Here is a 12,355-nt window from a genome sequence, read left to right on the forward strand (position 1 = left end):
GGTGCAGGCCATTTTAGACATGCCTGTTCCAAAAACGAAACGTCAGCTAATGCGCCTTTTGGGCATGTGTGGATTTTATAGGCGGTTTGTCCCCATCTTCGCAGCGGTGACAACACCACTAACAAACTTGCTGAAGAAGGGAGTGAGGTTTAGCTGGTCGGCAGACTGTCAGAAAGCACTGGAAATGGTTAAAGCTATCCTAGCTAGTGAACCAGTATTGGTGGCTCCGGACTTCTCTGTCCCATTCAAGCTGGCAGTGGATGCTTGTGATGTTGGAGTGGGGGCAGTGTTACTACAGACTGATGTGTCAGGGATAGATAGGCCGGTTGCCTACTTCTCTAAAAAATTGAATCGCCATCAGAAACGTTATTCTACCATTGAGAAGGAGGCCCTGGCTCTAGTTCTGGCAGTTCAACACTTTGAGGTGTATGTCTGTAGTGCTGGAGGTGATCTGGTGGTTCTCACTGACCACAACCCATTGACATTTCTAGCCAAGTTCAAAACGTCCAGTCAGAGAGTGTTCCAGTGGAGTTTAATTTTGCAACCATATAACTTGACAGTAGTGCATTTACCAGGCAAAGAAAATGTTATCGCCGACACCCTGTCAAGGGGATGAACATGTGGTGAGAAGCCGTGAGTGCAGTGTTTATAGTAATGCATGTGTATTGGAGTCAAGAGACTGATTACATTATACATTGGTATAGTCTTTCACATTTATAGGCATAACTCCAGAGTAGACATTCGTCATGTCACTAGTGATAAGATACCTTTTATACTAAGGGTCAGAGACTAGACATGCCAGTAATGAGTGTGCTAATGTGATGTGTACATTGTTGTTTTTAAGAAAAGAGAAAATGCTAAAAAAAAATAAATAAATAAAATAGAAAAAAAACAGGTGGAATCCAGATGGGTTTTTTTTTTGTTGTAAGGGGGGAGGAATGTTAGGAGTAAAGGGGGCGGGGTTTATAGTTCCTCTTTCTTCCTTTCCCTTTTCTAAACTGGACTGGTTTTCATTGAGAGGATAACAAGGGGGTGTGGTTAAGCTGCGGGTGGATAAAAGGACACCACGGTGAGGTGCGTGCGCAACCACTGGAGTAATGTGAGGCAGCTCAGCTGGGAAAGTGCGAACCTTTGAAAGTGATACGAGTTGAGTTAAAGCCCAGAGAGACGTCCTTTTAGAAGCGTTCGAGACATTACAGCTTCACACCCTTCCTGCACCCGGACCCTTTAGTAAAACCAGTTTTGTTCTTCGGGGACCCATCCCCCAACCACCAAAACCTGAACTGAACCGCCAGAAGGAGCTCGCGGCTCACGAGAGCAACGCCAGAGCTGGCGAGGCCGAGTCGGAGGGACTTGCACTGCTAGTCGGCGTGGCAGCCCGATAAGGTAACCCACCTCCAGACTGTCTATCTCTAACACTGGAAACCAGTCCGTCTTTCTCTGTATTCTTCCTAGTTTTCTCCTTTTCTACACCCTCCAGGTTAGGACTAGTATTGGTTCATTGATACTGAATCCCCTAGACTTGACTAGTCCGTAACACATGTCACTATGATATAGATCAACATAAAAACACAGAGAAAAGCAGTTAAATGTTCTTTAAAGCATCTTTTGTAACATTTTAAAGAGAAACAGTTTTTGACCAGGTGGGAAATCTTATCAATAATTGACGTCTGCAAGTCAGAAATTTAGGAGGATGAAGATCTGAAGATCGATGAGTTGAGTAAAAATGGACGTGTGAATTTGCTTTAAAGTCTTGAACTGCTCAGAAATATTAACTGCACTAGAATCTTATAAATAAAAACGCATATTTGAGAAATATTGATGTTATTAATAGTAAGAATCTGCAGTTTCTGAAACAGAGGAGCAGATGAGATGTGTAACTCTGATCGAGCTGCAATCATAACAAAATGTTTAGTAGGAAAAGTACTCGTCCAAACTATATTATAATACGACAGGTAGAGATAAATTAGACTGTAATAAAGAGTAAGGAGGCAGTTTGTGGTGACAAGATGATTAATAATGATTATTATACCAATAGATTTATTGATTTTTTTGCTAACCCAGTTTGATCTCTCCAAGTCACACTCTCATCAACAATAATGATGTTTCACCATGACAGAGAAAGTTGCTAGAACTTTATTGTACATGCTCCAGTCTGCACCAAACTTTACATGTTTGCACGGGGGTGCGAGGGCCCGTTCAACGCTGCTTGCAGCTTTAATTTTCTCACTTTTTCTTCAGATTCAGACACCTTTTCTCTCCCAGACTCTTTAACGCCATCTACAACAATATTATGACGTCTTGACTTTTATAAACTGTTTCCAAATCTGTCCGGGTTTCTTTACAGTTCTCGGACCAAGTTTTACATGAAATTTTAAAATCATCAAATTCCTTTTGAGTCATTTTGAGACTCAGCATGAAATCATAGACTTGCTTTGACAGATCATCAATCCTCTTGAATGAACTATGATCTGTAAACAAGTTCTGAAGCTTCTTTTGTCTTGTTTAAGCAACAATTCACACACTGTGAAATATTCCTCAGTGCTGTTGTTAGAAGCTCTGGGTGGCATTATGGTCATCAGACCCAAAGTTTAGCAGGACAGAGTCAGAAACCTCTAGAAGACACTAGTCATGTCCCAAACGTTTCTGCAGAGAGTTGGTTAAACTCTTCTTACTTCAATCAGCAACAGATATTCTGAGTTCCAGATTAATGTTGGATATAAAACCAGCCACAAGTTTAGAGAAACACAGTAAAGTTAGTCGTTCATTCTGAGTTATTATGAGTTATTATTCAGTAGTTGAGTGTCAGATGTGACAGTGAGTGTGAATAATGATGGTGGAGAACAGTTAGAGATCCTCATCTCACCTCTGAGCTTTGGTCTTTGGAGCTTTGGTAGAGCTTTTAGAGGGAGGGACTCCCTCCTCTCTGTCCTCACACTGATCCATAGCAGAGAAACAGCTGCTGGGAGAGCTGCACTCAGTCCAGTCACATCCAGTCACAGAGACTTTGTAGCTTCAGCTGTGGAGGAAACACAGAGAGAGAAGATGCTGCTGATTCTCCTTCATCAGTCCATCACTTCATCATCACTTCACTGTCAAAGTCTACAGACATCAAATCTGCCTCCTACTGACAGCTGGAGGAGGAACGACACCACCATCATCCATTACAAACAGCCAGGAGACTTCATATGGAGAGAAAATCCAAACATCTGACCGTCTGCTGCTCAGAGAACAAGCTGCTGCTCAACGTCAGCAAAACCAAGCAGCTGATAGATTTTAGGAAACGGGAGGTGACACATGAGCCGGTCTACATGGAACAGCTTCATCATTTACACTCTACTGTTCTCTGATGGTTGTATATTATTATATATATAATATTTAGTCCTCCCTCATTGATTAAATATGAGAAACAGCTGTCAGTATAACACAATATCATCCAACAGCAGCACAAACTACAGCCTCCAAAATGAGCAACAGGTTGAATCAACGTGTCTCTGAAACAGTTTGAACACAAACTGAACATTGAAGCTTCATGAGGGAGGATTTACTGCAGGACTGTTGGATCACACTGCAGCAGTCTGAGCTCGCTGGACCTCACAAACTGACTAAAACTGATTCATTTCACTTCTCTGACTCTACTGTGATTCTAATGAATGTTGTGTTTGTGTTGTCTGAATGTGTCACATAGAGCAGCTGCATTTCATTGTCCTGTATTGTGTAATGACAGGAAACCTTGAGCTCACACACACACTTATAAAATGGATCAGAAATCAGACGCAGTGATCCAGCAGCTCAAAGTGCTGGAAACATCCTCCATGTTGGATCTGACTCCAAACCTTTTTAATGCTTCAGAAGAATCATTTCAATATGAACATTAATGAAATAAATTGATCCAAACATCAACTCTGTACATGTTTGTATCACGTCTGTGTGTCACATGACCTGCTCACTAGTGAAAATATCACATGATCCTCTTTCATCACGTCTGCATCTCTCAACTCAACTCTCAACATATTCAGCACACAAAGTCTTTATTTGATGATTTTACAGTTTTAGTAGAATTTCACTTCTTTTTAAGGTTTTAACTTGTGTTTTCACACATTTCTAGTTTATATTGATATGAAGTGTTTGTGTTTCACTGCTGCACAACCAGCTGCTCTGCAGGACAAATAATAATAAAACTACATGTCCAACATCACACCAACATTTAGCAGATTGTTTGATTAATTTATCTTTTAAATATCAATAATAACTCAGTGTGAACTGAATGAAAAATAACAGAAATTTATTTGTTTAATTTTCTCCAAGACTGTAAAATTATTTCATATTTTAGATGCTTTTATTCGGGTCGTTGTGGATTAAAATTAATTTTTCAGCAAAACGCTTAAAGGAAAAAGATTAAACTTTAGGATTCAGTCAATATGTTATAATACATTTATCAATGTGAAGTGATTTTCCTTTAATTTCCAGTAAAGTGACTTTAAATTTGATGAAGTTTATAATATAATATTATGTGATTGTCAGAAAAGTCACTTTGGAAGGTTTTATCCCATCAGGGCTGCTTTGGTGACGTCACATTTTCAACAAGACTCATTTAATATAATATATGTAATATTATTTATTTTTTATTATTGATATGAAATGTGAGAATTTATTACAGTTTGCTATAAATATCCTCAGAGAGTCTTTGTCCCTTTTGGCCACTACGAGCACCCTTACTGTAATTAATAAATAAAATCTATTTCTGGCTGTTGGTGAGATCCAGGTGATCCTGGGCTCAGACTATCACCTGGATCTCCTGCAGCTCCACTGCTGCTGTTTGCTAAAGTGTCATTAAACAACCTTCACATATCACACTTTCACATATTCACCAGGAAAACTAACAAACACACAACAGAAACAAGACACTCAATCCAACCTGTAAACACACAGAAACAAACACAGAGCTGAACATGAAGCTGCAGCATCAAACAGCAGAAAAACAGTTAATGAACTGTTGATGAGAAACTGCTGTTAGCATGTTAGCATAGTGCTAACCAGCTGTACTGTTGTTAGCAGAGAGATAAACTCTTCTCAACTCAAACTGCAGCTTCACTTTCTGCTTTTTACATGTTTAACAGTAAACTAACTGAAAACTGTCACTTACCAAACTTCACACGGAGAAAACTCCTGCGACACAACGGAGGAGAAAGAGGAAGTAAAAAACTGCTGCAACCAGGAAACTACAGTCCTTCTGTCTCAGTCACAGTGATGTTGGCAGGATGCTGATAGGTGGATATATGTGAGTCTTTCTCTCTTTCAACACAAGAACCACAGCAGGATTCAGTCAGACAGCCCCTCAGTCTCAACTCTCTGGGTTTTCAAGCCTTTCTCTGTTCCTTATCTTTAATAAACCACACATTAAGCTTCCCGGTGGTCTTTGTTTGTGAAAAAGGTGCAAATATAGTGTTTGATCATTTCTGTCTCCTCTCAGTGTCAGAGGGGAAACATTCGTACTGGTTTCTGTGAGTGAGTGGAGCAGTAAACCGTGGCAGAGAACAAACACAAACTGACATGCTTTTCATGTTTATAAGAGATTTATCTCATGAATTCATTGTGGTAAATAGTTGAACAGTAAAAAGACAAAAGATACTTGAAATATATATGTTTATATGTGTATAAATATATATAAATGAATGTGCTTTAATGTGTCCTGTCTGGATGTGATGTCTTTTAATGTGTTGTTTTTAATAGCACATTTCCGCACATGCAAGCCAAAGAGAAATTTCTGCCTTTTGCATGCAAAAAGTGGATAATAAAGTTGTTTTGAATTTGAATATATTATGTATTAAGGTATATATTAATAAGTGCAGGGGTGCATACGATTTATAAACAGCAAAATTAATTTAATTCCACTTATTTGCAATGGATTTCCTGAGACAACACACTAAACATCATCATGCTGCTGTTAGTCCACTGAGTCATGAAGCTGTCAGTTGATAATCATTGATAATCATCTATTGGTCTCATTCTGTTCAACAGTTGCTCAACAAAAGAACCATCTAATTCCTTCATTTATTAGAAAGATTTTCTTTTCATGATGTTATTTCCTCCATTAAACTGTTTCTTGCTGACAGACAGACTCTCCCTGACTTTAACTTCATCCATAATAACAGTTAAACACATTTATATTTTACATCTTTTATCGTCATTTCCATTCAGTCACATGTGAGGCTGAAAATTCCTGAGCGTCGGGTTTGATATGAGTTACATCATTTCCATTTTCCCTGAAACATTTAGCCAAATACAACCCTAACCCAACAGGTTTGTTAAACAGGTAACAGGCTGCAGAGATAACTGTGCTCATAGTTGTAAATATTAAGTTTTTTAATATTGTGTTATTTTGTCCTGTTAGGAGGAGCCCTGCTGCCACTCATGTTTTGTCCTCAGTTAGTTTCTTCATCTTTTCTTTTAGTAGTTTGTATTTGATTTTGGTAAATTCTTATTTAAAGATTCACCTCACTGGCCTCCTTATTTTGGGTTATTGTTGATGTACTTCTGCTTATTTTTGGTAAAATAAAGTGATAGTCTGCAAATGATTATGAGTTGCTCGTTGTAAAGGAGGGAGTTTACTTCATTTATCTTTGTTTTTGTTTGTTTTGTGTTTTTGTAAACCTGCTGAGAGTAATGAGGGGAGATTTTCTTGCTTTTATCCAGTTAACAGGACAGTTGGGTTGCTTTGATGACTGGCTGGAGGTTTCCTTCTGCTTCTTGAGTTTTGTATTTCATGTTATTCTGCTGAGTCTTACTAACCTGTGTGTGTTTTGTTTTTTCTGTCTTGCAGTGTGAGTTTCTCTGGAACCGTCCCCTGTACTGGTCCATCCATGTACTAACACTTTAACATTATATAACATATTTTGTAATAAAGAAATCTGATTTTAACCTGGCCTTTAATGCAGCTTTTACTAATTAAAACAACTCCTGCTCTCTTTAAAATCTAAATACATTTATTCTGTTTCTGAAACTTGAAACTCTCGTCTCTGCTCCTTTTCTGTATCACAGATCTCGTGTATCTGTTGGGTGAAATTCCCAGAGTGGTGTCAGGTTCTTGTATTATGGGATGCTTTCCTAAAGGCCACATTTAGTACTTCTAGGTGAAACCTAAATGTGGGAGATTCAACTTTCAAATTTCATAGGAGGCCTTAACGACGTCTGAGACCCATAAAACATATAAATGTTCATCACTTCTGTGCAAAGTTTCAAAAACTGTGACTCATTTGGACAAACAGTAATTTCTTGCATTACAATGGACCTTAATGAATAACAATGTGATGGAAAAGCAAAACTCATTGCTTTCCATCAGTCTGATGAACCATCCTGAACTTCTGTGAATCCAAAACAGTTAAAATAAAACGAACAAATATGTCAAAACTCCTCCACCAACATGCTGTACACACAGACACTGACGATGGTCATGAGTTTCTAACTGAAGGGGAAGTCAGGAAGTTTCAGTGTGCTGTTTCTCTTTGAACTTCTCGTTTTTTTAACCACTGTGACATTTTTGTCTGAGTAGCTGCAGTCGGACAGACAGAGAAACTAAATGAGATTCTAAAAGTGAACATAGGAATGAACTCTTGTCTCTTATTCAGCTGATATTTTAAAATGACTCCAGTTAAAGCTACTGAACAGTATAATATTCAATTAATCAATAACAGCAAACATATGAATTTGATGTGTAATAACTAACTAATGCAGACTAATCTGACCTTAGTTACAGTAAACTGGAAACTTTCATTTTTAATCAGTTGACAAGCTCACAGAAACATATTTGATCTATAATCTGTTTGGTAATTAAAGAATAGCAGCATTACCTTTTAATATGTTGTAAATTTCAGCTGAATTCACACAGAAACCTGACGATGTGTTGAAGCTGTTAACTGTAGACTATAATCAGCCTTTCTTGTTGAATTAATGATCATTATTTATCATTTAATATTAGTTTTTTTATCACTTGTTTATCTCATCTCATTCATTGTATTTACATAAAAATGTTTTTTTTTCTTTTTTGTCAGAAGCTGAATAGTTTTCTTTGTTTTCCAGCACATTTACTCACATCCATGTTTTACTGAAACATGTTTCTCTGGAGTTTCCTCCTCATGACTGTAACAGAAGTAAAATCAATGGATGAAACATCCTGTCAGTCTGAAAACTGAAAAGAAACATTTATACTTATTAAGATTATTCAAATCAGTGTCTTCATCAATGTCTTCATCAGCATCTTCATCAACATCTTCATCAACGTCTTCATCAGCGTCTTCATCAGCGTCTTCATCAGTGTCATTTTCATTTTCTGCTTCATGTCACTCAAACATCTGGTTTCCAACTGTAACGTCAGGCAACATCCCAGCTGGTCAGTTCTTCATCGTCCTCCATAATAAACTCTGTTTGGATTAAATTTGTCCAAATCTCATCTTCATGTTTCTTTGAACAGATGAAGAACTAACAACTCTTCCTCACAGCCTTCTAACAAACTGAGTCACATGTTCTATCAGTCTGCTGTCACTGATCCTCACCAGCAGAGGTGGAAACTAACTGAGTACATTTACTCAAATACTGTACTTCAGTACAAGTTTGAAGTACTTGTACTTTACTTGAGTGTTTCCAGTATTTACTTCATACCTGACGCGCAGCTGTAGCTGTATGGAAGATATTTCTGGTCACAATTAAAATTAAAAGTCCAAATAGAAATTTAAAGAGATAAAATTAAAAAGATTATTATTTTACTACACTGCTAGGAATAATCAGACCATAATTAAACTTAAAAAGAAAAAGCAACTTGAACATCAGGAATGTGGATGTTAGGGCACAGCGAGGTTCCTCCTCTAGTTCAGACTCAAGCTGCTCTTCAGCAGTCAGACCCCTGCTGTCCATAAGATGCACCTGCACCCCAAACACCTGAACGCTCCTGCAGCGCGCCGTCTGAGTCTGTGTGTGTCTGTGTGTGTGTGTGTGTGTGTGTGTCTGTGTGTGTGTGTGTGTGTGTGTGTGTGTGTCTGTGTGTGTCTGTATATGTCTCTTTACCAAAGGTTTTTCATTAATTATGACACAGTAAACACTTACATGAAAAGGAAACACGTATACATAATGTGCATTGTATCTCATTTTCTTTCTCTGATTTGTCTTTAATGAGACATTTTAGATTTTTTCTCATCTTCCATAAATATAAAACATTCTTGTGTCTAACAATCCTTTCTGTCAATTATCAATCTGTTCACAACCTGCACAGGTGGACACTGTGATGTCACTGCTGAAACAATATATTGATTCCTCTTCTCAGGAGAGTCAGATAATAACAAACTTCAGTTTTACATTCTTACCTTCCATCAGCAGGTCGTCCATCTTTTAACTTAATAGGATGATCCATAGAGTCGACACTGACACAGCTGGGTTCAGGAGAGTCTGTTCTCTGCTGCTGCATCCTGATACAAACAAACAATTAACAAATCAAAGAGTTTAAAAGATGAATTTTGACCAGACTGTCAGCAGCTGAAGTTTTAGAAGCAGAATGAAAATCAGTAAGAAGACAGTGGATGAGAAACAAACCCACAACCTCAGAGTCTCCCAGCAGCCGTCCTACCTGCTGAGCTGTTGGATCTTTGTTGCTGAGATTCTTTCTCTCACAGTTTTCAGTCTTTCTTCTTGATGTTGGACTTTAAAACTCACTGAGGATCAAACCCACAACCTCTAAACTCTCAGACTAGTCTCCTGACAGCCTGAACCACCAGTAAAGATGTTTTTTCAACAGTTTTCAGTCTTTACTTTTGGGTCTCAGACTAAAATAAATCTGCTGACTGGGGTTCAAACAAGCAACCTTCATGTTTCAGAGCAACCATCTTAGTCTCTGAGCCATTGGATCTTTGTTACTGGGATTGTTTCTCTCACAGCTTTCAGTCTTTCCTCTTGATGTTGGACTTCAAAACTCACCGAGGATCGAACCCACAACCTCAAACCTTCAGAGCAGACTAAAAAGTTCATAGAGGTGCCTGAGAATCAAACTCAAAACGGTAAAGTGTTTTGATCAGATGCACTTAAGCTGTATTTCTTAAAACCTTTGAGTCTTTCCTCACTGAGTTCCTTCAGGATCGAACCCACATCATTAAACTTCTCCACCTTCTTCTACCAGCCTGAGCTATTTGGTCAAAGACATTTAAACCTTCTTTCAAAGAGCTTTTCATTCTCTCGTACGGACGTTGGACTTCAAAATTCACACATTTACCACGAGATCAAACCTACAATGATCTATTCAGTCAGAGACACTGCAGTGCTCTTTCTTACAACTTTTCAGTCTTATATTTGGACTTCAGACTTTAAAAGCTACTGAACCACCTGGAGGACTGAACCAACAACCTCAAACCTTCAGAAGTGACATCTAACACACTGAGCCATGTGGTCAGACACAGTCAAGGAGTATTTCTGAAAACCTTTGAGTCTTTGCCAAAAGATCAAACCAAACTTCCAAGCAGTCCTGTAAGACCCTCATTTAATTAACCAGTGACACTCAGACTGTATTTCTTAGAGCTTTTGAGTAGTTCCTTTAGAAGTTGACTTCAAAACTGACTGAGACACATAAAGACTGAACCTTCAACCTAACAGGTTCTCAGCTCTACCCTTAACACCCTGAGCTGACGCTTAACCTGTCTTTCTTTTGTGGAACATTTGAGTCTTTCCTCACGATGCTGGACCTCAAAACTTCTCAGTAGTCGTCTTACTTTCTGAGACGTTCAGTCAGACGAGCTGGAGCTTTATTTCTTAGAGCTTTTTAAACCTGCAGTGTGGAACATTTACATATAAATGAACGTCTGTTACAATCAAGCCAAACAAGTTCACACGATGCTGATGAAGCCGATCACCGCCAGATAAATCTCTCTGTATTTCACAGTATACAGAGTTTTTAAATCTCATGTCGGGCAGGACGTTCCCACGTTGGCCGTTTGAATGCTGCGCACCAGAGACTTCCCCCGGCCGAGCCAGCTGACTTCCTGTTAGCTCTCTGCTAACTTGAGTAATTAAATAATTTAATCGTGCGGCTCTTCTAGACTTTCCAAATGTTATCAGATCGAGTTCTGCTAGTGAAACGAGTCATTTTGCGGTGTTGTGTGATGCTCAAATCAATCTATCCACTGTTTTACAGGCAGAACGGTAGCGACGCAGTCGGCTGCGGAGGAGCTTATGGCATAAGAACTTGTTAACAGTGTTTTTGTAATTACTCTCACTGCCAGAAGGGGGAGACAAGAGTCCCACAGTCCTGCTATAACTTTTCCAAAGTGGACACACCTCGACTTTCCACAACACAATCAATCTGACAAGGCACGGACAGGAATCGAACCCGTGATCTTTGGTTTACGAGACCAACGCCTTACCACTCAGCCACCACGCCTTGTCAAACTGACTCACAGTTGTGGTAAAAATGTTTAGAGTTTTGTCAGCAACTTGTGTTGAGCTGCTAACATGGCAGAAGACCATTTCTGACCCATTAAAGTTCACTGGTGTGTAATGGACATTATGGCCTCCGGGGGGCGCCAGTGTAACAGCTGACTGCATTTTCTCTTTGCAACATTTAAACCCTCCATGTTTGCAAATCAATAATACTACATATAGATGTTTTTCTGAACGTGTCACTACCTAGAGTTTGGGACTTCATCTTTTATATTCAGAGACACTTTCAAATCTTAAATATCTTTTCTTTTGTGTGTATCGGCTTATATTTCATTTTAGCCTTAAACCGTCGTAGTGAGGACATTTCTGCATTATTTCAACTTCATTTCAATGTTAGACCAACAATAAAAATGTAAATAATAAATAAAACGTATGATAACAATATAATAAAACGATATTAACCAAACCAACAGGAAAAAAAACGATGAAGACAACAAAGATATAAATTTAAGAGCTGACAGTCATATTAAAAAGATATTTCCTTTAAAAACACATCAGGAGTTTGCTAATCAAAGATCCATGAAGACTGAAAGCAGCCTCACTTGTCGACCAATAAACCGTCAGCCGATCTCTGGTGGAGTTATTTTTGTGTTCTGTACATTACAGTACGAACATCAGTGTTATTGATCGGCTCGTGTGTTGAATTCCATACAGTGGCAGCTGGTGATAGAAATATGGGGGGACAAACTGAAGCAGCACTTCATGGCTCAGCAAAAAAAGAAAAGAAAAAGTAAACAAATCTAAAAACAACACAACACTGTAATGTTGCCTGAACACTTCTTGAACATAAAGTTTGTTCTTCTCAATGACTTTCTGGCTCAAGTTGGTCGGCCGAGTCTCTTTTCCACTGACGCTACGACCAAATATGCATTCAGCCTCT

The 12,355-nt window shown here is 38.6% G+C and overlaps 2 protein-coding genes and 1 non-coding gene across 3 annotated transcripts in view; 1 reads left to right on the forward strand and 2 right to left on the reverse strand.

Annotated features, from left to right (window-relative positions):
- The window catches only part of LOC122986896 (NLR family CARD domain-containing protein 3-like), a 1,497,050-nt gene that overhangs the window by 1,472,292 nt on the left and 12,403 nt on the right, over nt 1-12,355 (reverse strand). The window contains exon 2 of the mRNA XM_044358400.1: nt 9,357-9,458. Coding sequence (XP_044214335.1) covers nt 9,357-9,458 — 102 coding nt within the window. The remainder of the gene's footprint in view (nt 1-9,356; nt 9,459-12,355) is intronic.
- LOC122986857 (NLR family CARD domain-containing protein 3-like) overlaps nt 1-12,355 on the forward strand; it is a 934,102-nt gene that overhangs the window by 541,257 nt on the left and 380,490 nt on the right. The gene's annotated exons all lie outside the window — the stretch shown is intronic.
- Nucleotides 11,345-11,416, reverse strand: trnat-cgu. The gene has a single exon. It is a non-coding gene; the product is annotated as a tRNA-Thr (tRNA).

The sequence above is a fragment of the Thunnus albacares genome, chromosome 1 (genome assembly GCF_914725855.1).
Source record: "Thunnus albacares chromosome 1, fThuAlb1.1, whole genome shotgun sequence".
Lineage (NCBI taxonomy): Eukaryota > Metazoa > Chordata > Actinopteri > Scombriformes > Scombridae > Thunnus > Thunnus albacares.